Raw genomic sequence first — 27,673 nt, 5'->3', positions numbered from 1 at the left:
AGTGGTGTCTGGGGTCTTCATAGCTTGTTAGCAGCCATCTAAGATGCATCAATTGGTCTCAACCCACCTGGAGCAAAGGAGAATTAAGAATACCAAAGATACAAGGAAAATATTAGCCCAAGAGACAAAAGGGCCACATAAACCAGGGATTCCATCAGCCTGAGACCAGAACTAGATGGTGCCCGGCTACCACCAATGACCGCCCTGACAGGAAACACAACAGAGAGTCTCTGACGGAGCCGGAGAAAAGTGGGGTGCAGAACTCAAATTCTAGTAAAAAGACCAGACTTAATGCTCTGACTGAGACTTGAGGAACTCCAGAAGACATGGCCCCCAGACTCTTTGTTAACCCAGAATTAAAACCATTCCCAAAGCCAACTCTTCAGACAAAGATTAGACTGGACTATAAAACATAAAATAATACTCGTGAAGAGTACGCTTCTTATTCTTAGTTCAGGTAGATACACGAGACTAAGTGGGCAGCTCCTGTCCAGAAGCAGGATGAGAAGGCAGAAAGGAACAGGAGCTGGTTGAATGGACATGGAAACTGGGAGTGGAAAGGGGGAGTGTGCTGTCATCTTATAGGGATTGCAAGTAGGGTCACATAATAATATGTGTATAAATTTTTGTATGAGAAATTAAATTGAGCTGTAAACTTTCACCTAAAGCACAATAAAAAAAATCTATTAGTCCAATGTCCCTACTAGGACAATAATTAGAGAAATGCAAATTAAAACAACACTGAGATACCATTTCTTAATTATCAAGGTAACAAAAATTTAAAAATATGATAACACATTCTGTTGGTGAGGCTATGAGGAAACAGGCACTCTTACACATTGCTGGTAAAATTCTTCTGGAAGGAAACTTGGCAACACCTAACAAAATTATATATCCATGTCTTAGGCTGAGTTCTCTAGAGAAGTAAAACCAGTAAAGTGTATAAATATATATATAGAGAGATTTATATCAAGGAAATGGCTCACACAGTTGTAGAGGCTAGAACATCCCAAGTTCATGGGTCAGGATAGAGGCTTCTCCTGATTCATGTAGCCAGAGGGTCTGGTGAACCCAAGATCAGCAGGTCAGACAGCAGAGCCCTTGCTCACAGGCTGAAAAGATCAATGAATCCCAAGATCAGGAGGCAAGATTGCAAGCAAGCTGCTAGCTCAAGTCCCAAGAACCGGAGAGTAGATGAACAGGATCCAGCATGAGCAAAAAGCCCACAAGCCTTGCTAGAATGTCCACTTATATTCAATGCAGGCACACACTCAAGGAAACTCCCTTTCAACTGACTGCCTGCTCATAGCACATCAGGGTGATCACATATCAAATCTCAACACAGAAGTGATCATAACATTACATGACTGCCAAAACACTGAGAATCATGGCCCAGCCAAGTTGACGCTCATTGTTAACCATCACAATCTACTTACCTTTTGGCCCAACAATCCCACTTCCAGGAATCCACCCTTAAAATGTTGTTGTTGTGGTAAGCCATTGAGTCAATTCTTACTGATAGCAACCCTATAGGACAGAGTGAAACCACCCGAGTTTCCTAGGCTGTAATCTTTACAGAAGCAGATTGCTGAGACTTTTCTCCTATGGAGCTGCTGGTGACTTCAAATCACTGACCTTTCAGTTAGCAGCCGAGTGCTTAACCATTCACTGTGCCACCAGGGCTCCTTACCTTGAAGATATTCCTCTAACAATATGAAAATATATTATCATAAGTTTATTCATTGCAGAACTGTTTGTAAGGGAAAAATATTGGGTGTAAAAAACCTGTAAATGTCCAATTTATAGGAGAGTGGTTTACTAAACTAAGGTACACCCACACAATGGAATATTATGCAGCTGTATAAAAAATTAGGGGGATCTCTATAAACTAATATGGAGTGATTTCCAATACAAATTGCTAAGTGAAAAAAATCAAAGTAAAAAAGAGTATCTACACAGTAAGCCATCCTTCATATAAGAAAAAGAAGGTTTAAGAAAATACACAGATATCTGCTCATTTGTTCAAAAGAAATACATGAAGGCTAAACTAGAAATGAAAGATACTGGTTACCTACAGGGGGTGGGTGAGAAAGGGGTAGAAAGAAGAGGGAATGGGATTAGAGTAGTAAGGATGATGAAGGAGGACGTGATACTGTTCCGAGAATATCTTTTTGTATAGCTATGACTCTTAGAACCATAGTAATGTTTCACATACCCTCTGACTAAATAAACAATTAAAACCAAACAGGATATAGAAGGACCTCAGAATTGAATACAACAGTAACAAATGCACCTGTTTTACAAATGAATGACAACCAAACAGAAAGGGGAGGGGAAGAAAAGAATTAATCTAAGTAACTTTGGAAAATAACATTCTGACTAGATACTGTAAGGCTAAAAACAAAAAGAACGGTACATAAATGCTATAATCTAGTTAGTAAATGTGCTTCTCACAGAGGTGTGGATTAACAATTCTGAAACTATTTTATGTGTGTGTGTATTAGAGTTAAACAAATAAGTAAATATATAATGATAGCATTGGATTTTTAACACATAGAATAACATAAATGTACATGTGTCCATCCTGATACAAATATCAAATAAATAAATAGAGGGAAAGAGATGGTTCTTATTTTACAGTAAAATTCCAATTAATACATGTAGAAGAGCAAGATAAGAAAAAATCACCATTAGATAAATACCATAGTACTAACTGTTGTAGTCAAGATCTTCTGATGGTGCTAAAGTTAATGAACATAAGTTTGAGGAGAACAGAATATGCAGAGTCTCAAGGTATCATTCCCTAAATATTTAATAACTACAAAGGGAAAACAATAACTTTACTGTGGAGAGCCCAGCAGGCACCATCTTAACCAAAAGATGAAGCTTAACGCCACGAGTAGTGAGACATGTTGACATCAGGAACCCCTTGATACAACTCACTGAGAAGGATACAACATCATTTCTGTCATATTCTTACCATAACCTCATTCCAAGGATGAGAAAACATGAGACAAACCCAAACTGAGGGACATTCTACAAAATAACTGATCAGTCCTTTTCAAAAGGATCAAGAATATGAAAGATAAGGAAAGACTGAGTAACTATTACAGACTACAGGAAACAAAGGAAAAATAACAATTAAATGCAATGTGAGATTCTGAATAGGATTCTGAAACAGAAAAGGGACATTAGTGGAAAAGCTGGTTAATTTCAAATAAAGTCTATAGTTTAGTTAATAGTTTTATACCAATGTTAATTTTCTGGTTCTGATCATCATACTACAGTTACGTAAAATGTTAACATTAAGGAAACGTGGGTGTGAGGTATTTTTGCATCCTTTCTGTAAGTCTAAAATTAGATAAAAATAAAAAGTTATTTTTTAAAAAAGTAAATCCATATGTACTTAAGCTGCTATTGTTGCTGTTGTTAGGTGCTAGTCAGAAATTATTTGCAGCCAAAGGCATCCTAATTAATAAACTTACCTTAGAATCATTCAAGGGAAAAAAATAAACTTTGTTTTTCCAACATAGACGACGGTTCTTCCCCATGTGACATGAGAAAAAAGAGTGTGAAAACTTACCTAAAATGGCAGAGAGGTTTGAAAACTGTGGTGCCTTCTCTACTGCTACTGCTTTACTGCTATCCAGAAGAGTGGAATTCCTGCACTGCATACGTTCTTCCAACTTGGGATACTCCCGATCTAAACAAAAAGCAGGTAGAAATGGCATAAAACTTTGAGTAACAGCACATAAGTGACAGGTTACCTTTTTCTCCCCTCTTAGGGCCCTAAATATAGTAATTAAAGAAGGGCTGGGGTGAGATAGAGAAAAAAGGCAAACCTTGATGGCATCAAGATATTAAATGGGGGATAGTACAGTCTTTGGCCTATTTAGGTTCTGTAATCCTGCTTGCTTTGCTAGATTTTTGCCCTATAAAGGTTATGGCTCTAAGGGACAAGCAGCATATGGGAGCTAGCTCTTACACTTTACATATGTTATTCCTATGCCCCATTAAACAACATATCACTAAAGAGCATACTTATATTGTTATTTACTGACATCAGTTTTAAGCTTTCTGTTGACTTCACCCGTTGGAAGAATGAGGCTATTCCGTCTTGTATCTCCCTGTTCTCACCTTTCCCACTCCTCCTACAGTCCCCATACTGATACGTATTTAGTTAGATCAATATTCAACGTAGACATTAGAATGATAAAATGCTATAAAAATGCTATTCACTCTTGTGGAATATCAGTTACCTCTTATTTTTCCTGAAGTCAACGTCTTTTTGCGTTTGTTTAGCTTTCTATGCATTTTTCACCTATTTATTCCCAAATGCTACTGAATTGTATAAATTCATTGTTTTTTCCAGTCCAGTGTTCTGAAGTTTCATCATACTGTACATTGGGTTTTTTCAATCTATTGTGCTGAGCACACTATGACCCTTTTAATATAGAAACTCATACTCTTTAGATCTAGAAAATGTTCTTAAATAATTTTTCTGATAATCTTCTCCCTTCTGTGTTCTTCATTATTTCTTCCTGGAACTCATGTTAAGTGAAACTGGATTTCCTATATTGCTCCTCTAATTTATCTATTTTTCTCCAAATTTCCATTTTTTCTGCATTTTTAAAGAGTTTTTGTTTATTGTTATAGTTTAAGTGAAAGTTTACATTTCAAGTTAGTCTCTTATACAAAAATTTACACATACATTGTTATGTGACCCTAATTTCTCTCCCTATACTGTGACAGCACACTCCTCCTTTCCACCCGATTTCCCATGTCCATTCAACCAGCTCCTAACCCTCTCTGCCTTCTCATTTCACCTCCAGACAGAAGCTGCCCATTTAGTCTCATGTATCTACTTGAGCTAAGAAGCACACTCTTTACGAGCCTCATTCTACGTCCCACAGTCCAGTCCAATCCTTGTCTGAAGAGCTGGCCTCAGAAATTGTTTTAGTTCTGGGCTGATACAGAATCCAGTGGCCATGCTTTCTGGGGTTCCTCCAGTCTCAGACCACTAAGTCTGGTCTTTTTACTAGAATTTGAGTTCTGCACCCTACCTTTCTCCTGCTCCATCAGGGATTCTGTTGTGTCCCCTGTCAGGGTGGTCATTGGTGGTAGCCAGGCACCATCTAGTTCTTCTGGTCTCAGGCTGATGAAGTCTCTGGTTTATGTGGCCTTTTCTGTCTCTTGGGCTAATACTTTGTGTCTTTGGTGTTCTTCATTCTCCTTTATTCCAGGTGGTTGGGACCAATTGATGCATTTTAGATGGCCACTTGCAAGCTTTTAAGACCCCAGACACCGCTCACTAAAATAGGATGCAGAACATCTTCTTAATAAACTTTGTTATGCCAATTGACCTAGACGTCCCCTGAAACCATGGCCCCCAGACTCCCACCCCTGCTACTCTGTCCCTCGAAGTGTTTGATTGTATTCAGGAAACTTCTGAGCTTTGGTTTAGTCCAGTTGTGCTGACTTCCCCTGTAGTGTGTGTTGTCCTTCCCTTCACCTAAGATAATTCTTGTCTACTATCTAGTTAGTGAATAGCCCTCACCCTCGTAACCATCAAAGAATGTTTTCCTCTATGTTTAAACCTTTCCTTGAGTTCCTATAATAATGGTCTTATACAATATTTGTCCTTCTGTGGCTGACTAAATTCACTCAGCATAATGTCCTCCAGATTCCTCCATGTTATAAGATGTTTCATGGCTTCATCATTGCTCTTTATTGTTGCATAGTATTTCATTGTGTAGATATACCATAATTTGTTTATACATTCATCCATTGATGGGCACCTAGGTTGTTTCCATCTTTTTGCTACTGTGAACAGTGCTGCAGTGAACATGAGTGTGCATATATCTATTCGTGTGATGGCTCTTATTTCTCTAGGATATATTCCAAGGAGCGGGATTGCTGGATCGTATGGTACTTCTATTTCTAGCTTTTTAAGGAAGCATAATTGATTTCCAAAGCAGTTGTACCATTTTACATTCCCACCAATAGTGTATTAGTGTTCCACTCTCTCCACAACCTCTCCAGCATTTATTACTTTGTGTTTTTTGGATTAATGCTAGCCTTGTTGGGGTGAGATGATATCTCATTGTAGTTTTGATCTACATTTCTCTAATGGCTAATGGCCGTGAGCATTTCTTCATGTGTCTGTTAGCCACCGAAAGACTTTTTCTTTTGATTCTTTTTTTTTCTGGGAAATCTCTTCAACCTTCTAATCCTTCTACTGAGTTTTCCATTCTGGTATTGCACTTAATTGTGCTCTGACTATTCCTTTTCATAGCATCCTATTCCTGCTTAATGAAGAAGAAATTGAAGTTGTCAATGATCTCATTCTACTTGGATCAACAACCAACGTACAAGAAGTAGAAGTCAAGAAATCAAACAATGTATTACACTGGGCAAATGTGCTGCAAAAGACTTCTTTAAAGTTTTAAAAAGCAAAGATGTCACTTTGATGACTAAGGTGCATATGACCTAAGCCATGTGAAAGCTGGCTAATGAAAAAGGAATATAGAAGAACTGATGCATTTGAACTGTAGTGTTAGTAAAGAATACTGAATAACCACGGATTGCCAAAAGAACAAACAAATCAGTCTTAGGAGAAATACAACCAGAATGTTCCTTAGAAGCAAGAATGGCGAGACTTTAACTCACTTACTTTGGGCACATCATCAGGAAAGACTAATTGCTAGAAAAGGACATCAGGCAGTCCAAAGGACTTATGGACCACAGGAATCACAGCTTCTACCAGCCTAAGACCAGAAGAACTAGATGGTGCCCAGCTACCCTTACTGACCACTCTGACCAGGATCACAATTAGAAAGTCCTGGTTAGAGTGGGGAAAAAAATGTAGAACAAAATTCAAATTCACAAAAAAAGACCATATTTACTGGTCTGAAAGAGACTGGAGAAACTCCTGAGACTATAGCCCTTGAATGCCCTTCTAACTTGGAACTGAAGCCATTCCTGGAGATCACATTTCAGCATATAACAGACAGGCCTATAAATAAACAATAACACACAGGAGGAAAGCGCTCCTTAGAACAATCATCTACATGAGACCAAAAGGACAACATATGCCCAACAGCAAAGATGAGAAGGTAGGAAGGGGCAGAAAAACCTGATGAATGGAAATGGAGAACTCAGGGTGGTAATGGGAAAAGTGCTGACACATTGTGGGGAGTGCAACTTATGTCAAGGAACATTTTGTGTATAAACTATTGAATGGGAAACTAATTTGCTCTGTAAACCTTCATGTAAAGCACACACACACACAAAAACCACATCCACATCCATAATCTCAGCTAATCCTTCTGACCTTCATTCCAGGTTGAACTGAAAAAAAAAAAAGGACATCAGGTTTGGTAAAGTAGTAGTAGTTGTTAGTTGCCATCAAGTCTATTTCTACACCTGGTGACCCCATGTGTGCAGAGTAGAACAGCTCCATAAGGTCTTCAAGGGCTGTGACCTTTGGGAGCAGATTTCCAAGCCTGTCTTACGAGGCACCTCTGGGTGAGTTCGAATCACGAACTTTCAGCTACTGGTTGAATGCTTAACCATTTGCATCACCTAGGGACTCTTTTGGTAAAGTAGAGGGTCAGCAAAAGAAGGCAAACCCTCAGTGATGTGGATTGATACAACAGCCACAATAATGGATTAAAATATACAAATGATCATGAAGATGGTGCAGTCCCAGGCAATGTTTCGTTGTTATACATAAAGTCTCCACGAGTCAGAACTAAATCAAACAGCAACTAACAATATTCCTATTTAACGGATGCAATATATATTTTCTTATCTCAATGAACTCTTTTTTTTTTTTTTTACAATATCTTCCTCTCCTTATGTTGTTTCTATTTCTGCTTGGTTCCTTTTCTTGTTTTGTTCTGACCTCTGTTTTTTTAGGTTAGAGGCTTTCCTCAGAAGTCTGATGATCCTTGCCTCTGCTCATATTTAAGTGGGGCCCTAAAAGGCTAAGTGGCATCACTGTGGCCTTGGTGGGACTTGTCATGTAGTTGGCTTCACTGTAGAGTGTTCTGACTGGCAGTTTCACTGAAGGACTCCTGAGGTCAGTATCTTTAGGATTTTCTTTTGAGCTGCTCAGATTCCTCAGAAAAGAATCCTCCATTCTCCTGCCTGGAAGGTTGAAGTCCAGTTACCAATATTCTTCAAGTTGAGCAGAGAAATGGGCTGTTGGGTGGGGGTAAGATAGGTATAGGTTGAGCAGGTCCCACAATTTAGGATGTAAACTTTCATTTAATTCCACCTCCTCTGTTTTCACTACAGTATCGGTAGCAGTAAGATTTTGCTGAATAATAAATAACCTCAAAATCTCAGTGGCATAAAATGACAAATATTTATTTCTTATTCCTATGTCTGCTGGTTGGCTTAGGCAGCTCTGCTTCAGGTTACAGGTCTGCAGATCAGTTGGGGCAACTCTCTGTGGTCTGCAAGTTGGCTGGGACTGCTCTGCTCTTTAGGTCTCTGTCTGGGTTCTCTCAGGAGAGGCATATCAGAGTATATTCTTCTCATGGTAATAGCAAATGTACAAGAGAACAAGCCCAACCATTTAAGCACTTGTCAAAGCTTTGCTTATTTCATTCACTAATATCCTATTGCCAAAGCATGTCACATGACAAACCCCAAAGCCAAAGAGTGGGAAAGTATACTCCACTCACTACGAGGCCACAGCAAGGGTGTAGATATATAATACTAGCAGAGGTGAATGAATAATTGGGACTAACATTTCAAAATACCACAATATCCCTCTATCAACAGCGTCTAGTGTCCTTCAGTCCAGAGTCCCTCTGTTTCAACACATTCCAAAGATAAGAAGGGAAGGAGCAGACGCTGCATCTTTCATGTTTCAGACAAATCTTTTCATAGGTGCTTGGTGCAGTCAAATTGTGAGTTTTTCTCAAACACCATAGTGCAAACTGGTTTGTTTCTGAGGTAGTCTCATTGTTGATTTAGGACTCAGCTTTCTCAGGTCTGCTGCCCTCTAGCTGTCTTAGTTACTTAGTGCTGCTATAACAGAAATACCACAAGTGGATGGCTTTAACAAACAGAAGTTTATCCTCTCACACTCTAGGAGGCTAGAAGTCCAAATTCAGGCCACCAGCTCTGAGGAAAGGTTCCTGTCATCAGTCTTCCCCTGGGTATAGGAGTTTCTCAGTGCAGGGACCCTGGGTCCAAAGGATGTGCTTCACTCCAGGCTCTCCTTTCTTGGTGTAGCAGGTCTCTCTCCTCTTTACTCACTTCTCTCTTTTACATTTCAAAAGAGATTGACTCAAAATACAACCTAATCCTGTAGATTGAGTTCTGCCTCATTAACATAACTGCCTCTAATCCTGCCTCATTAACTTCATAGAGGTTAGGATTTATAATACATAGATCACAAATGGTGGACAAGCACACAATACTGGGAATCATGGCCTAGTTAGGTTGACACACATTTTTAGGGGGACACAATTTGATCCATAGCACTAACTTTGCAAACTTCATACGTTTTTCTTTTCTATTCTCTTTGCCCTTGTGTGTTTATGTCTTTCGAAAAACAAAAAACTATTTTCTGCCACTGCATAAAGTAGTGGAAGAAGGCATGTGTTCAATCTGCCATTATAACTGAAAGCTCTTATTTACATATACATAAATAAGTTAATTTATAGAGATAATTCAAGCGGGAAAATGGCCTAGTTAATATTTAACTTATTCGCTGAAAATAGAGAAGTACATAAAATACAGCCCATAGTTCAAGAAAACAAGTATACCTTCACTATGTGCAAAACTGTTTTAAAACTGGATTTGTATTACATGTAAATGCTAATAACATTTCTTCATCCTTTCCTGATCTTAGGACTTTGGTTCTAAAGTCGTATGTGATTGAGCATGAAACAGAGCGAGTAGCCTCAGGCAGGGGAGTGGGTACAGAAGAAGAAAAGTATGTCTTCTCAAAAGGAACATTTATTCATTGAAGAATTTGTGGACAAAGAAACAATTTCTATAGTGGAGCAATTTACAGTTGATAATATTTTCTTACCTAAATAGCCTGACGCTCTGAACAGTTCAGGTGATGAGAAGCTACTTAAACTCTCTTCAAAACTGTTGCATTCTGTGTAAGAGTCTGTGACTGAATAGCTCAGAAGTGAACTGGAAATATCATGCTGCAAACTTAGTCCTGCAGAATTGACAGACAAAAAGGGTAAGATGTTTCAATAGAAAACAGACTCAAACTCCTAAGAATTCAAATTTGTAGAAATGTACAGTGCAGTTACATATGAAGAATGTAAAATTGAACTGAAAGGACATACTACTGTAAACCATTTTAACTGTATAAAATAATTGTTTTTGATGTTGATAAAATACATCATAATCCTCCTTGCAAGTAATTTTTTTCTTAAAATGTTGTCTTGGCCCAGTTTTAAGGCCCTCACTGGAGGCCAGTCAGTTCCCCTTCTTGAATAGCTGATTAAGCCCACTCTACAACCACTCTTCTTATCAGGCTCTCATGCTCCTGGGCCACTATGCACCCACCCTAATTGCCTTGGGGCCAGGTACCAAACACCTAGGGACAGCCTCTATGCTCACCCCCCACCCCAAGTATCTGTGAAATTACTGAAAATACCCAATCCACAGGAAGCCTTCAAAAACTAGCTAACCTCATCCTGCTTGCCAAACATAAGCCATCTCCTACATTCCAGCTTGTTGTTACCCTGAACCTGTGTTCAACTCCCTGAGTGGCTATGCCACGTGGTGAGCTATGTTCTTCCCAGGGAATTGTGAGTATAATAAAACTTTTATATACAGTATATATAAAATCCCAAAACCAAACCCATTGCTGTTGAGTCAGTTCCAACTCATAACAGCGCTGTAGGGTAGAGCAGAACTGCCCCATAGGGTTTCCAAGGCTGTAAATCTTTATGGAAGCAGACTACCACATCTTTCTCCTGCAGAGCAGCTAGTGGGTTCAAACCACTGACCTTTTGGTTAGCAGCCAAGCGCTTAACCACTGTGCCAACAGGGCTCCTGTATATATATATATATATATATATATATATATATATAAACTCTGGAAACCCAATAATAAGAAAACAAACATCTCAATAAGAAAATGGGCAACAAAACGGAATAGAAAAGGTCTCAGACTCAGAGGCTTTAAAGTCATTCCTGTGAGAATAGATTAGAATGAAGAACTTTGGATAGAACATAGTACTAAAAGTTGAGGAGAACCAGAAGGTTTAGTAAGAAAAAGGAAGACATACTCTAATTTAGTCAGCATTATTAAACACTACCACATGACAAGATGGAGGTCAACAATACTAGAAACTAAGGGAGAAAGGGGAGCACTGTTCTAACAACCTATTATCTCCTGGCCTGGAGCTGACTTATGCCTATCTCTGCTCATCCATGACCTACCTGAGACAACTACTTTTTGTCCTTCCTCCTTTGACCTCACCACATTCTTCTCTCCCACTCCCAACACCTTGTTAAAGCTGACAATTGTTTCTCACCTGGTCATCTCCTCCAGCCACCACCATAACACCTAAACTGACTGACCCAATCTACCATCCGTCTCCACCTCTTCAGCTGTCAGAGGTAGGTTATCCCTCTGAGAATCCTTTGTTTCCCCTGCTCCAACTGCCCTACAGTGTCCGGTCCCTATTCATGCTACTTATTACTTTTATCACTCTGTCTTGCGGTACAGTGAATTACTTAATATGGCCCTTCTAGTTTTTGTAACTTCCACCTAACGACTAGGTGGGGCTATGCAAATGAGATGCTTGTGGCCCACCAAGGGGATTGGATAGCTTGCTAATGTTGTAAATAAGGTGCATGGCACCCTTGTGGGGGTGGGACCATGCAAATAAGATGTATGGAACCCTAACAAGGGGATTAGTCAGTTTTGCCATCCTGCTAAGCTTAAAAGAGCCAATCCCAGAGCAAAGGAGACCTTACCACCACCAAGAAAGAAGAGATAGGAGTGGCATGCATTCTTTGGACCCAGGATCCCTGCACTGAGAACCTCCTAGATGCAGGAGATAGAGAGAGAGATATATAACACCGGAGATGGCAGGAGATGAGAAGCAGAGAAACAGTGGCAGCAGAGGCAGCAGAACCAGGAGACCAGCAGGAGACAGTGTGGTGAGCTTCCCGGTCCACTGAGAGAAAGCTGAGCATCTTTGAGCAGGAGGCTTGCTGGTGGTATGGGGTGCCTCCAAGCACTTATTGGAGGAGCTAAAGACCTTTGTAACACTTGCCCAGGTAGGGAAAAGGCCCACCAAAGGGCTGAGGGCCACAGAGAGGCTTGCCTGGGGGCACAACTGAGAAGAGGCTGTCCTGATTGAAGAACTGTATCCTGAGTTGTTTCTGATCCTGAATTGTAACCTGTTACTTCCCTAATAGGCCCCATAATCATGAATATTGTCTGTGTGGCCACTGCAACAAATTATAGAACCCAGCAGAGGAGTAGAGAGTGCTGTGGGAGGGACAGCTGGTGTAGGAATTGGTAAAAAGGTTAGAGGGTGGAGGCATGTTTGACCTCTGTCTCACAGCAATCAGCCTTGGGTTGTTGATCCTGAGAACGATTCTTCCCCCTTGTGAAGTCAGACGAGGTCAGCCCCCTTGGCCTTCGTCAAGCCATTTTTATAGTCTTCATCCTCCCATCCACATGTTGTCACATCTGTCTTCCCCTCCATCTGTCAGAATTCCATGAATACCACTTACAGTAGAGCTATCCCTTCCACCAAACCCCAGAACTCAACCCAGGCTCAGAAATAAGGAAAGCCCTGTTCCCACCATCTGGGTAGTTGGATAGAGAAGAAAAAAAAAATCCATGTTTATAGCTGTAGCTGGGGAAGGTTGTTCCTGGTATCACAAGTTAGCAATATAAATACATTTAAAAATTACATTTTCATCAAATCATACCATACATTTTTTAAAAAGTCAAATAGTTCTATAAGGCTTTTAACAAAAACCTGTCCCATACCTTTTCACTACAGTTTTATACTCTCCAGAGGCAACTACCGTCAACTCAATTAACTGTTTATTTTGATATTCACCTTTATATATCTAAATTCAATGTAGTCAACATTTCTATTATTATGATTGTTCAAACAGATTCAGAGACGAGCCATGTACTGTACTATCTATATTCATCATCTTTTTGGTATAAGTTTTTGTTTTTCTGTCAAGTTATTGATAACCCAGTTTTTAAATTAGTTTTCTAAGTATCACTATTTCATCTCAACTTCTTGAAAAGTATAAATTTCCTCTCAAGATTTAAAAAAAAATCCTAGGCTATCTAGTATTTTCCTTCCTTCCGTTTTCTTTCTTTCCATCTTTCTCTTCCTCCTTTCTCCCCTATCTCCTTACTTTCTTCCCTTTCCTATTTTCCTTCCTTCTTAAATTTTATTTTATTGTGGTAAAATACATATAACATAAAATTTGCCATTTTAACTTTTCAATTTTTAAAAAAAATTTCATCGTGGTAAGATACATATAACAAAACATTTGCCATTTTAACCATTTCTGTGTATACAATTCAGTGACATTAATTACACTCACCATGTTTACAACCGTCACCACTATCCATTTCCACATTTTCATCACCCATAACGGAAACTCAGTACCCCTTAAGCAATAACTCCCTATTTCCTCCTTCTACCTGCTTTTGGTAACCACCAATAAACTTCTGTCTCTATGCATTTGCCTCTTCTAGATACCTCATGTAAGTGGGAATCATACAATGTTTGTCCTTTTGTGTCTGTCTTAATTCACTCAGCATGTTTTCAAGGGTCATCCGTATAGGTAGCATGTATCAGAACTTCATTTCTCTTTATGCTTTAATATTTCACTGTATATATGTACTACATTTTGTTTATCTGTTCATCTGTTGATGGACACGAGTTGTTTTCACTTTTTTGCTATTGTGAATAATGCTGCAAAGAACATTGGTATTCAAGTATCTCTTTGAGTCTCTGCTTCCAATTCTTTTGGGTATATACCTAGGAGGGAAATTGCTGGATCATATAGTAATTTTAAGTTTAACTTTTTTGAGGAAATTGTCAAACTATTTTCTATAGCAGCTGTACTACTTTACAATCCCACAGCAAGGAATGAGGGCTCCAATTTTTCTACATCTTTGGCAACACTTGTTATTTTCCACTTTTCTGGTAATAGACATTTCACATTAGGGTGTGAAATAGTATTTACTTGTAGTTTTCCTTTGCATTTTCCTAATTACTAATGACGCTGAACATTTTTTCATGTGCTTATTGGCCATTTGTATATCTTCTTTGAAGAAATATCTGTTTAGATCCTTTGCCCATTTTTTTATTATCTTTCTTGTTTTTGAGCTGTTCTTTATGTATTCTGGATATTAAAGCCTTATCAGATACATAAGCAAACAAACAAACAACAACAACAAAAAACTCACTGTCATTGAGTTGATTCCAACTCATAGCAACTCTATAGGACAGAGAGAACTGCCCCATAGGGTTTTCAAGGCTGTAAATCTTTATGGAAGCCAACTGCCACATCTTTCCCCCGTGGAGCAACTAGGGGGTTCAAACCGCCGACCTTCCGGTTAGCAGCTGAGAGCTTAACCACTGTGCCTCCAGGGCTCATATCAGATATATAAACCCGTATCAGATATATAAACCCATTGCCGTCAAGTTGATTCCAACTCATAGCGACTCTATAGGAGGGAGTAGAACTGCCCCATCGGGTTTTCAAGGAGTGGCTGGTGGATTCAAACTGCCAGTCTTTTGGTTAGCAGCTCTGGCTCTTAACCACTGCGCCTCCAGGGCTCCCTCTATTTCCTCCCATTCTGTAGGTCGTCTCTTCACTTTCTGGATAGAGTCCTTTGATGTACAAACTTTTTTTTTTATGTCGATGAAGTTCAATTTCTCTACTTTGGCTTTTGTTGCTCATGCTTTTGTTGTCATATCTGAGTCCATTTGCCAAAATCCAGGTCTCGAGGATTTACCCCTACGTTTTTTTCTAAGAGTTTTATGATTTTAATGACCTTATGTTTAGGTCTGGCTTAAAATCAGGAAAGGTGTGCCATCAGCATTGTATTCTTTCACTATACTTATTTAATCTGTATATTGAACAAATAATCTGAGAAGCTGGACTACATGAAGAAGAAAGCAGCATCAGGATTGGAGGAAGACTCATTAACAACCTGTGATACGCAGATGATACAACCTTGCTTGCTGAAATGAAGAGGACTTGAAGCACTTACTGATGAAGATGAAAGATCACAGCCTTCAGTATGGATTATGTCTCAATGTAAAGAAAACAAAAATCCTCACAACTGGACCAATAAGCAACATTATGATAAATAGAGAAAAGATCAAAGTTGTCCAGGATTTCATTTTACTTGGATCCACAATCAACACCCATGGAAGCAGCAGTCAAGGAATCAAAAGACGCATCGCATTGGGCAAATCTGCTGTAAAAGACCTCTTTAAAGTGTTAAAAAGCACTGATGTTATTTTGAGGGCTATGGTGCACCTCATCCAAGCCAATGATATTTTCAATGACCTCATACACATGGGAAAGCTGGACAATGAAAAAAGAAAACTAAAGAAGAACTGATGCATTTGAGTTATGTGTTGGTGAAGAATACTGAATACACCACAGACTTCCAGAAGAACAAACAAATCTGTCTTGGAAGAAATACAGCCAGAATGCTCCTTAGAAGGGAAGATGGCAAGACTTCGTCTCACATACTTTGAACATATTAGCAGGAGGGACCAGTCCCTGGAAAAAGACATCATGCTTGGTAAAGCAGAAGGTTAGCAAAAAAGAGGAATACTCTCAGTGAGATGAACTGACACAGTGGCACAGGATCGGGCAGTATTTCATTCTGTTGTACACGCGGTTGCTATGAGTCAGAACTGACTCAATGGCACCTAACAACAACTGCAACATACTTAGGTCATTGATTTGATTTTTGTATATTGTGTGAGGTAACCTTCCTTTCTTCTTAAAAGAAATATTACTATTAGAGATCTCAATCCACTTGCTCAAATTTGGACGTGTTGTTTTTTGCTGCAGAGATGTCTTCTTGGGATCTCCCTTTACCATTATCTTAAGAAATTCTTTAATATATTTCCTATATTAGAGCCTTTGACTACTGGATTATAATTTTTTATTCATTTAATCCCTGGTTTTATTATAGCATCTCCTCTATTTCCTGAGAAAAGGTGCATGGAAGACTTGTCTAAAAATTTCTTTATACTATCTTTACACTTGAGTGATAGTTTGGCTGGATACAGCCAAATACAGTGATCTAAGTTAGTGTATTAAAGAGTCTGACTTTGTTTTTTGATGTTTGACAGCTTTTAAGCCTCAGTCCTCCTTCTTCCCCTTGTGCCCTGCATCTGGAAAAGCTGGTAAGAATGCCCTAGTGCTCCCTTCTTTGGCACTGGCATTAAGTTTAGATCAAGCATGAGAACCCTTACCCAGGCCCCACCACCTAATCACCATAAAAACCCCAGTCTCCTTTCCTGGTTCTCTCAAGCCATTTTCAAACCTGCTTGGGAGTCACCCTTCTTTCTAGAAAGCCTCAATATGTGAGTAATAAACCTTTTCAAACTCTCTTGGTGTGTAGGTTGCATCATCAGTCTTAAAATCCAAACCAAATTTTTGGTGGAGGTCCATCCTATCTCTCTGAAATCATTTCTCTGTAGAATTTTAAATGCATTTTCCACTGTGTTCTGGATTTGCTCTAGAGAAACCCAATGCCATTCATATTCTTGATTGCTTATTTGCACTGATTATTTTTTCTCTGAAAGACTGAAGGATTTCTCTCTTTATCCTGGGGATTTTAAAATTTTATAACGTTGTACCTTGGTGTGGGTCTCTTTTTCATTTGTTATGCTGGGCATTTGGTGGGCTCTCTCAATGTACATATTCATGATCATTTTTAATTTTAGAAAAATTTCAAGTTTTATTTGCTTAATAATTTCCTTCTGTTTACAATGCCTGGAACTGCTATATTTTAGACGTCAGCATCCCTGATCTCACTTTATTGAGATATAATTCATATTATAAAATTTACCAATTTAAAGTATACAATTCAGTGATTTTTAGTACAGGTAGTTCCTAACTTACAACAGGGTTCCATCCTGACGACTCCATTGTACGTCAGTTCTAACGTAAGTTGAATATCTCTTCTTTTTTTTTTAAAGTTTTCATTATTATTGACTTTTATTATCAGTATCTTTATAAATTCGATCTTTATTTGTTGGAAACATTATTTGTTATTTGTTGGAAACATTATATACAAACTCACAGATACGATGACATCAGCAAATTATGCACTGTAACACTGTATGCAGTACATATGACTAACGATAAGATATACAAAAACAAAAACAAACGGTCTTAAGTGCAGTTTGTGGTAACTTGAATACGTGGTAAGTCAGGGACTACCTGTATAGTGAAACCTGTGAGAGCCAGAACCCAACAGGACTGCCTTGTTTTTCTGGGTCTTCCAAGTTTTCCACCTTTGACAGGGCACAGTCTTACCACTTTTCTATCACTCTGTATTAGTGGAAAATATTTGAGTTTTCCTTCAACAGGTTTCTGCCTTAAGCAGGTTCCGGCTTTCACAGATTTTTTGTATATTCTGAGTTGTACCACCATCACCACTATTTTTATCTTTTATCTTCTATCTCTTTGATGTTTGTTGAACTTTCTGAGATATTTCCTTAATTTTACCATTTAATCTTTCTGTAGAATTTTTATTTCTAGTTTCATATTTTTACTTTTTAAGAATTATTTTGTTCTCTGAATGTTGCTTTTTACAGTAACCTGCACTTCTTTCATGGACACAACATCTTTTCATCACTCTGAGGATATTAATGAAAATACAGCTTTTAAAGTTTTCTTTCCCCTGTATTGTCTGTATCCTTCAAGATTCTTTTTATCTGCTATCTTTTATTTTAAATGTTTTCCTCAAATGTCTGGTGTTTGTGTTTGTTCGTTCATGAGAATGAAGCACTAAAATACTAAATGGAAGCTCTGGATTCATAAGTGGGGTGTATGAAGTATCTGGCTTTACTGAAGGGCATTTAGACAGGGACAAGGCCATTACTAACAGAATATAGGTCTTCTCCTAGGTATGTTTCCCAAAGAGGTATCGGTATCCTCTAATCTCTTACTTGGGGTATATTTGTATGGCTGCCAATGTAGCAGCGGAGTGGGATAAGATCTGGTGGTTTCACCACTAAGTATGACTTTCCTTAATCCTTTCCACCTAGTTTTCGGTGTACATTTCTGCTTTCAACAGTACCTAGCATCCCTAAGTCCAGTCCCTCTAGTTCAATGTCTCTGGACTGCCAGGGTGTGAAGAAAGGTAGTTGCCTCACTACAAAGGGCGGGGGAAAGGATAAAAATTTTCCTGTTTTCAACACTATCTGTATCCACTCCTTCAGGAATATGTGACGCTTACAATTTCTGAATCTACAGCCTGAATCAGTTTGCTTCTTGGTTTCTCCCTAATCTAGGCACCTAGCTTTCAGTTGTTGTTTTGTTTTTTGTCTAAGTTAATTATAATTCATCCATCTATCTTCTAGATCCAACTTTTTTGATTCTCTTATAAGTTGAGGTCTGCTCTTTCCACCATATGACTCTATGTCTTTTTTATGCTTTTACTATTATTTTAGTGGGGTTTCAGAAGGGAGATATAAATATGTGTGCTCAATCTTCCACATTAAACCTGAAGTTCTCAATTAATCTTTCAACATATTATAAAATTACTAGATTCCAAGGGAGAATTAAAACGGTTACATGTTAAATAAAATTCTGTGGGCTACTCAAACCTAACACATTTATACCATTTTATTATTGGAAAAAAGTGGATAGGAAGAAAAAAGGTAGTACTTGCTCTCAAGGGCCTTAGAGCCAAGATGAAGAGATAGACGGAAACATTACACTGCTGTTTTAAGTACGATAACACAAGTATACAAAAAGTACCACAAAACTACTAGGCTAGAACAACTCATCTAGAATGAAGTCAAAAAAGGCTTCCCAGTAGAGATGGCACCTGCGCTTATTCTTGAAGAATAAGAAGTGAACCAGGCAAAGAAGGAAAAATATCTGTTGAACATCTTCTGTGTCCTTTTGCACTATATTCTACGAAAAATTCCTCTTATTTTCCGGCTCACTAATTTGATTTTCAGCTGTATTTATTACAATGTTAGGCCTATTTATTGAGCTTTTAATCTGATGATATTTTTAGTTTCCAAGTCTATAATCATTTTTTCATAGCAGCCTGTTGTTATTATATGGATTCAGTGGCCTCTTGTCTCTCAAAAGATATTTAAAGTTTTCTGCCATTTTCTCAGTTGTTAGTTTTTCCTCAGTTGTTAGTTCTGTTTGTTATACGTGTTGCCTCTCTTCCATGGCACTAGTTTTCTTCAAAGGCTGTTCCTAATTGTCTGTTCATATTTCTATTTGAGAATCTCTTGTATGGCAATGAGTATAAATTCTGGTAACAGTAGCCTATCTCTGGAGATTCTGGAAGAGCAATGAGATATTCTGGGAACTTGTGTTCTGGTGGGGATGTCCACTGTATCTTCTGGTATCATAGGTTACATGGGACACTGTGCTAATTGTCTGGGTCAGTGTCCACGCAGGAAGTCTCCTGCATCAGAATTCCCATTTCAGAGAGCCATACTATATCTATCCTGGAGTTAACAAACATAAGCATTATCTGTCTTCTTTTTTTTTTCCTCCCTCTGCTATCTTTGTGGCTATCTGGAGCTACTTCAGGATATCCTCTGCTTCTCACTCCAGCCCCCAAATTGACCTTTAGGGGTCAACCCCTGACCGAAGCTCACTTTGCTTGGGAGTAGTTCTCAGGCTTTTAACGTGGCAGCAAGAGCCAGTAGCTATCTGTGTTTCCAGTATAAGAAGGGAATGAGGAGAAGGGGACCAAATATTCCCAATGTAGTTCTTAATTCACCACCTTGACAAGTCTGTCAGGGTCGCTTCTATTATAATTTTTTGCATTTATTGACCAAGAGTTTGGAGTTTCTCTAGCACTACTCTTACCTCTGCAGTAGTTTTTATCTGCTCTTGATATATTCATCAATCTCACCTTTTAAGAATACCTCAGAATTTCTGGTTTTTTGACAGCACCCTTTCTTATTTTCAAGAACAACTTCAATTATACCAATATGTAGACTGATTACAAACTTGTACATCCATCCCTCCATAACCAGCTGCCTATGTCACTATTGTTACTTGGTTATCTTAAAGGCACCCATAACATATTAAAAACTGAACTTATGATCTTCCCCTTAAACCAGATCTTCATTGAAAGGCATCACCTTGTATCTAGTTATGCAAGCCAGAAACAGGAGTCATCCTTGACGCCTCCCATCTCCTTCACTAGTCATTTGCCAAATCCTGTCAATTTCACTTCTTAAAATAGCTACCAGATCTGTCCACTTCTTTCCATCTCCAATGTCACCACCTTATTATATCCTGCCATTATTTCTCCCCTGAATTACTGCAATAGCCTCCTACTTGCATACACTCTTGTTCCTTTCCACTCCTTTTCCCATATTGCAGCCACTGATCATTATCATTTTCACTTAAAAGATTTCATTGGTTTCTTGCTGCTCTAAGGATAAAGACTAATGTCTTTGACATAGCCTAAAGGCTTTGCAAGGCCTCTAATTGACTGTTCAACCCTGTCTTATGATTACATTTCCTCCTGCTCTCTGTAGTCCAGCCACACCGGCCTTCTTTCGGTTCAGTGGACACATAATGCTCAGTCCCAACTTAGGATCTTTGCACATGCCATTCTCTCTGCCTGGATTACTTTTTGCTTATCTCTTTGCAGTTGATTTCTACCCTTCTTCAAATCTCAATTCAATTTTCATTCCCTCATGGAAGCCTTCCCTAATCTCTCCAACTAAGTTCGATTAGTTACACTCAAGTCATTAAATATTTATTTCTCTTTTGTAGCACTTATCACTATTGTAATTGCACATTTACTTGTATGTACTTGAAGGTTTTACGGATGAGATTCGGAGCAAAGGCAGACAATCCATCTTAGACTAAGGGAAGGATACCTATTCCACAAAGATGGGAAGATAGGGCAGAGGTATGAATGGATGCTTATCTTTGACAGAAGGACAGGAAGCTGAGGGAGTTCACATCTGGCAGTCTTACCTGATACTAGTTCACTATTTGATGAACTACTGTCAACCTGAAGGTCAGTCACTGATTCCTATGTAGAATAAGAATTAAAGATATAGCATAAGTTATGAGATTGAATATTTTTATATTACAGTGTTATACCACATTGATTTGGCTATTTTGAAAATGAAGAAATAACATCAACTTTGTATATAGTTTCATACATACTATGTATTCCTTCAGCTTACTGATCATAGATATAATCTCATAAAATTTAATATTAAATCTAAAGAACAGATATTAAAATACAATGCTGTGGACATATCTAGGGAGTCGACAATCTATAACTACTATGGGATAAACCAATAAATAGGTAATGAAGGTGAATATTTTTCTTATCCCTTAGAGAGGAAGGACTTTTTTTCCTGCAAATATAAGAGCAAAATAAATAAACTAAGAGAAAAGATAGCTAAGTCTAAAATATCAGAAAGTAAAGGAAAACAAACAAATAAGGAAATGCTTGTTACGTATGTATGTGTGTCAAAGTATATCTTCAATATGAATAATGAATAGGTGTTGCACACAAAAAAAGAAATGCAAACGGTCAATAACATGAGAAAAGAGTACGCAAATTAAAACATGCTACTTTTCTTCTAATAAAGATTTTCTTTCTTTTTTTTTTAAATTTCAGGCAAGATGGTGCCAATCTGCCAACATGAATCAAAAATCTTAAACATGATCCAACCTCCTGACCCAGTGCAAAGTATTTGCCTTATGGTAATAATCTGAGGTTCACACATAAACTTCTGTAGAAGGATGTCCACTGATGTATAACAGCAAATCTTGGAAACAATCTCAATCCCCCCACCACGGGAAAATGGTTACACATTATAGTACATCTATCTACAAGACGAAGTACTATGCAGACACTAACCATTGTATTTTTTGAAGACTAATGTTAGGGGAAGAGGCTGAATATACAATAAGATAATATTTTCTAGAATTTTTTAAGTACAGAAAAAAAAGAATGGGAAGAAATATACAAATATTAGAAGAAACTTTTTTTTTTACACTTTTTTTTGCATATTCTGAAGAATCATCTACAAGGAATGCTCAACATTGTTACAGTCTTTTTTCTGTGTGTGGTAAAATACACAAGATCCTTTGAAAAAAAAAAAAAAAGGCTTGTGTTGAAACTGCCCTCCTCACACACAGATAAACACAAATGTTATAGTGGAATATGTAAACTAATAACTTGTAACTTGACTATCAGATTTAATGTCTAGTATCAGATGAGTCACAACCCATTTTTAAACTGTGAATTTTCCCCAAACTATTGAAGTACAGCTTTAAAGTATTGTACAGAATTCATATTAAATACAGTAGATCAGAAGTTACATAATATTGTAATGGTAATGAATCCTGTTTCTAGTGGTTGATGGAAAGTCAAAGGTGAAAATGGCTTTAAAATGTTTAAGTGCCACTAAACATAACGAGTTATTAAGAAATGTTTTGTATCTGTCACAGAAAATTGTCCAGTAACATATATTTCTCAAATCTTTTCAAGTGAAAGCAAAAACAAAAACGCATGGCTAGGAACCAACCTGAATCAGAAATTCAAGGCCCTGTCTAAAGATACAAAAGCGATGTTTATAAAAATACCAGAAGCCTATGGAGTTTCTATCAACAAAGACCAATTTATTCTTTTATGCTGAGGTACATGAGGTACTGCAGGTCTCTTAAGCGTATCCAAGAAACATAGGAGAAACATACATACAGTCAATGGAGGACTCTTCTCATCCTGGGTCTCTTCACTAGTGCTATTTTCTTTCAGGCTTTTCTCTCCTGTAACTCTTAACTGAGTGCTAACAAACAAAACAACATAATTAGTCCGTACGGTCTGGACTTGGCTGTCAATGTATCTGTTCATTACTGCTCTGAACCTAACAACTCTTTGGAGACATTCTTAGGAAGTAAGAAACGGAGTGGATAAATTCCACCAATACCCAAATCATGCTACAAAAGCCTTCTCAGAGGTTTTATCTCACTTGCTTTTAGGTAACAGGCAAGATTTCCACTTTTTTTAAACAAAATTTTCTGTCAAATATTTGGGTCTGTGTTCAGAGAGGATCCCTAGTGGCGCAGTGGCTGCTAACCAAAAGGTTGGCAGTTTGAATCCACCAGCTGCACCTTGGAAACCTTATGGGGCTGTTCTACTCTATCCTAGAGGGTCGCTGAGTCGGAATCGACTTGAGGGCAACAGATTTTGGTTTTTGTTCAGAGAAAAGCGAAATCAGAGTATTCATTTATTTTCTTCGTTGATTCTTAGAATGAGAGGGTATTAGCAAAAAATTAGAAACGGAATTTTTCTGAGGAGGCCAGAAGGTGTAGGGCTGTTATTCGAGGCTACTCACCTCAGAAGCCGAGAGCCGCTCCCGCCCCGCCGGCTGCGTTCGGCTTTCTCCACGACCTTTGGCAAACCCTGCGCTGCTTTGCGTTTCCCCTTCAGGCCTGCGAAAACGCGACACGTTTCAGGGCAACAGCCCGGGAGCCCCGCCCATGGGTCTCAGGATCCTTGGGGCTGAGGCCTGGCCGCTTGGCCCGCTGCGCTCACCCGCCCTGGGTCCCGCCCCAGAGGCCGGCCCGACTAGGCTTACAGTGGGCAATGAGCCATCGGCCCGGGCCTGGTGGGGCTTCTGCCTTCGTGGGGGCGCTTAGGTCCGGAGTCGGAGTTAGGTTAAGCCTCTGGCCGGCCCGCTTATTGCGGGTATAGACCCGTAGCGGCCACATTGCCAGCCTATCCCCAGGCCTCGTGGGCCTCTTGGCCACTCTCGACGTATCCCTGAGGAATGGCACTACAAGCGGAGGGAATCACCGCCCAGGCGAGGCCTGCGGAGCAACCTGACAGGTGCCAAAAAAAAAAAAAAAAAACCGACAACGAAGGCCCCAGAACTGCAACCACAACCCTCAGCCTCGCTCCCGCCTTTTTATTTCTGCGAGGCCGCGCGGCGGCTTCTGGGAAGACCCAGAGTGAGGCGTCGGCCCCACCCTTTTGACCATTGGCCTGCATGGCACCTGGGCCTCTGCCACAGGCTACTTACTCTGTGCTGAAGGGAAACTAATTAGAAAAAGCCTTTTCCTCGTCCAGGAGACCTTTGTTTCTGTGTTTTGTTGTTTGTTTTAATTGTGCTTTAGGGGAAAGTTTACAGAGCAAATTAATTTCTCATTCAAAAATTTGTACGCAAATTATTTCGTGACGTTGGTTGCAATCCCTGCTATGTGTCAGCACTCTCCCTCTTTCCACCCTGGGTTCCCCGTTTCCATTCATCCAGTTTTCCTGTCCCTTCCTGCTTTCTCATCTTTGCTTTTGGGCAGGTAGTGCCCATTTAGTCTCCTATACTTGATTGGTCTAAGAAGCATGTTCCTCCCAGGTGTTATTGTTTGTTTTATAGGCCTGTCTAATCTTTGCCTGAAAGATGAACTTCAAAAGTGGCTTCAGTTCTGAGTTAGAGGGGTGTCCGGGGGCCATAGTCTCAGGGGTTCCTCCAGTCTCTGTCAGACCAGTAAGTCTGGTTTTTTTTGTGTGAATTTGCATCTTGTTCTACATTTTTCTCCTCTTCTGTCTGGGACCCTGTATTGGGATCCCTGTCAGAACAGTCAGTGGTGGTAGCTGGGCACCATCTAGTTCTTCTGGGCTCAGGTGTGTGGAGGCTGTGATTCATGTGGTCCTTTAGTCATTTGAGCTAATATTTTCCTTGTGTCTTTGGTTTTCTTCATTCTCCTCTGCTCCAGACGGGATGGGACCAGTAGAGGTATCTTAGATGGGTGCTCACAAGCTTTTAAGATCCCAGAAGCTACTCACCAAAGTAGGATGTAGAACATTTTCTTTATGAACTATGCTATGCCAATTGACCTAGATGTCCCCCGAGACCACGGTCTGTAGCCCTCAGCCCCAGTAACTTGGTCTCTCAACGTGTTGGGATATGTTTAGGAAGCTTTTATGATTGTGCCCCTTTGTACTCTATGGTAACCCAGTGAGGGTGGGTCCTGCCTGGTGCAACCCCTCAAGTCAATTGAGAGACACCAGGCCTTTGAGAAAGAGAAAATAGACTTTATTGCAAGCCAGTCAAGCAAGGAGCTTGGAAACTAAATCTCAAGTTCCCTGAGGTTGGAGATTTCAGGGTAGTTACAAGGTTCAGAATAGGGAAGTAATGCATAATTCATGTGTGGGGCGTGCAGTGTCATGGCGTCCAGGGGTATGTTTTTCAGGGTGTGAAGCATGAAGTTCATCTAAGAACAGCTTTGAGGCTTATTGCGCATGTCCCAAAGGAGGGGGAGCAGTAAAGTGGCTTTGGGCTGCTACACAGGATGCCTTATCAGGGACTAGTTGACCATAGACCCAGGGTGTAATGGATGGAGAGGGAACAGTTTAACCTTGTTGGTTGTACTATTATATATATGATTATACATGCTATACATACAAATATGTATGTAAAATATCCACAGCCTAACCTGTATATGTACATTGTATACTCCTATAAGCCCTCTGTGATTGTTAAGGTTGTGTGTCTGCTTGGCTGGGCCATGATTTTCAGTGGTTTGGCAGTTATGATGTAGTCTGGCAGTCATATAATGATGCAGTCATCTCCATGAAGAGATCTGATATAATGTGACTGCCTCCATGATGGGATCTGCTGTGAGTGGCCAATCAGTTGAAAGGGACTTTCCTTGGGGGTGTGGCCTGCATCCAATATAGGTGGACTTTCTGGCAAGGCATGTGGGCTTTTGCTCACTCCAGATCCTGCAGCTGGCTCCTGTTCATCTGACCCCCGTTCTTGGGACTTTAGCTAGCAGCTTACCTGCCACCTTGCTTGCTGATCTTGGGATTCATCAGTCTCCGCAGTCTGTGAGCCAGGAGAAGCCTCCAGCTTGACCCATGGACTTGGGACATTCCAGCCTCTACAATGCCATGAGCTATGTCCTTGATAAAAATCTCGGTCTATATATATATTTATATACTTTACTAGTTTTGCTTCTCTAGGGAACCCAGGCTAAGACATCTTCCCCAGTCCTTCTCCTATTCAGCATACATATCTGCTTATGTATCTGCTTGTAAATTATTTGTTTTTACTGTTGTTGTAGGGTTATATATGCTATAGTATTTACTGTGGTTGCCTTTTTCTTTTTCTTCTTGTGTTCCTATAAGTGTCTTCCTTTGCCTTGATCAAGTTGTGCTGACTTCCCCTTTATTGTGTATTGTCTTTCCCTTCACCAAAGTTAACACTTGTCTACTATCTAGTTAGTGATTTCCTCTACTACCACTCCCTTCTCTCATAACTATCAAAGATTGTTTCTTTCTGTGTATAAACCTTTTCTTGAGTTTTTATACTAGTGGTCTCATACAATATTTGTCCTTTTGTGACTAATTTCATTCAGCATAATGTCCTCCACATTCATCCATGTTGTGAGATGTTTCACAGATTCATCATTGTTCTTTATCGTTGCATAGTATTTCATTGTGCATATGTACCATAATTTGTTTATCCATTCATCTGTTGATGGGCACTTAGGTTGTTTCCATTTTTTTGCTATTGTGAATAATGCTGCAATGAACATGGGTGCGCGTATGTCTATTCATGTGATCGTTCTTATTTCTCTAGGATATATTCCAAGGAGTGGGATTGCTGGATCATATGGTATTTCTATTTCTAGCTTTTAAAGGAAGTGCTATATCATTTTCCATAGTGGTTCTACCACTTCACATTCCCACCAGCAATGTATGAAAGTTCCAGTCTCCCCACAACCTCGCCAGCATTTATTGGTTCCTGAATTTTTTGATCAGTGCCATTCTTGCAGGGGTGAAATGGCATCTCATCATGGTTTTGATTTGCATCTCTCTAATGTCTAATGATCACCAGCATCTTTTCATGTATTAGTTGGCCGCCTGAGTGTCCTCTTTGATGAAGTGTTTGTTCGTGTCCTTTGCCCATTTTGTGATTGGATTGATTATCTTTTTATTGTTGAGTTGTTGGAGTTTTCTGTATTATTTTAGAGATTAAACTTTTATCAGATATGTCATTGCCAAAGATTTTTTCCCAGTCTGTAGGTGTTTTTTTTACTCTCTTGGAAAAGTCTTTTGATGAGCATAAGTACTTAATTTTTAGGAGATCCCAGTTATCTAGCTTATCTTTGGGAGTTTGTGCGTTTTTAGTTATGTTTAATATTCTATCTATGCCATAATTTAGGGCCCCTAGCATTGTCCCTATATTTTCTTTCATGAACTTTAAAGTTATAGGTTTTACATTTAGGTCTTCGATCCATTTTGAGTCAGTTTTTATGTATGGTGTGAGGTATGGATCCTGTTTCATTTTTCTGCAAATGGCTATCCAGTTTTGCCAGCACCATTATCTCTTCCTCATTTAATGGACTTCGACCCTTTGCAGAAGATCAGGTGTCCATAACCCAAACCAAAGCCATTGCTGTCGAGTTAATTCCA

General features: G+C 39.2%; 1 protein-coding gene across 1 annotated transcript in view; it reads right to left on the bottom strand.

Annotated features, from left to right (window-relative positions):
* The window catches only part of MEIKIN (meiotic kinetochore factor), a 128,661-nt gene extending 104,694 nt beyond the window's left edge, over positions 1–23,967 (bottom strand). Inside the window, exons 1-6 of the mRNA XM_012557943.1 lie at positions 23,856–23,967; positions 23,592–23,688; positions 22,955–23,042; positions 21,211–21,268; positions 10,055–10,192; positions 3,584–3,703 (exon numbers count right to left, since the gene is read on the bottom strand). Of these exons, the coding sequence (XP_012413397.1) occupies positions 3,584–3,703; positions 10,055–10,192; positions 21,211–21,268; positions 22,955–23,042; positions 23,592–23,688; positions 23,856–23,967 (613 nt within the window). The remainder of the gene's footprint in view (positions 1–3,583; positions 3,704–10,054; positions 10,193–21,210; positions 21,269–22,954; positions 23,043–23,591; positions 23,689–23,855) is intronic.
* Positions 23,968–27,673: the final 3,706 nt, after the last annotated feature.

This window comes from Trichechus manatus, unplaced genomic scaffold (assembly GCF_000243295.1).
Source record: "Trichechus manatus latirostris isolate Lorelei unplaced genomic scaffold, TriManLat1.0 scaffold00127, whole genome shotgun sequence".
Taxonomy (NCBI): Eukaryota; Metazoa; Chordata; class Mammalia; order Sirenia; family Trichechidae; genus Trichechus; species Trichechus manatus.
The sequence above is the reverse complement of the archived record's forward strand: the minus strand, read 5'-3'. Positions and strand labels throughout refer to the sequence as shown.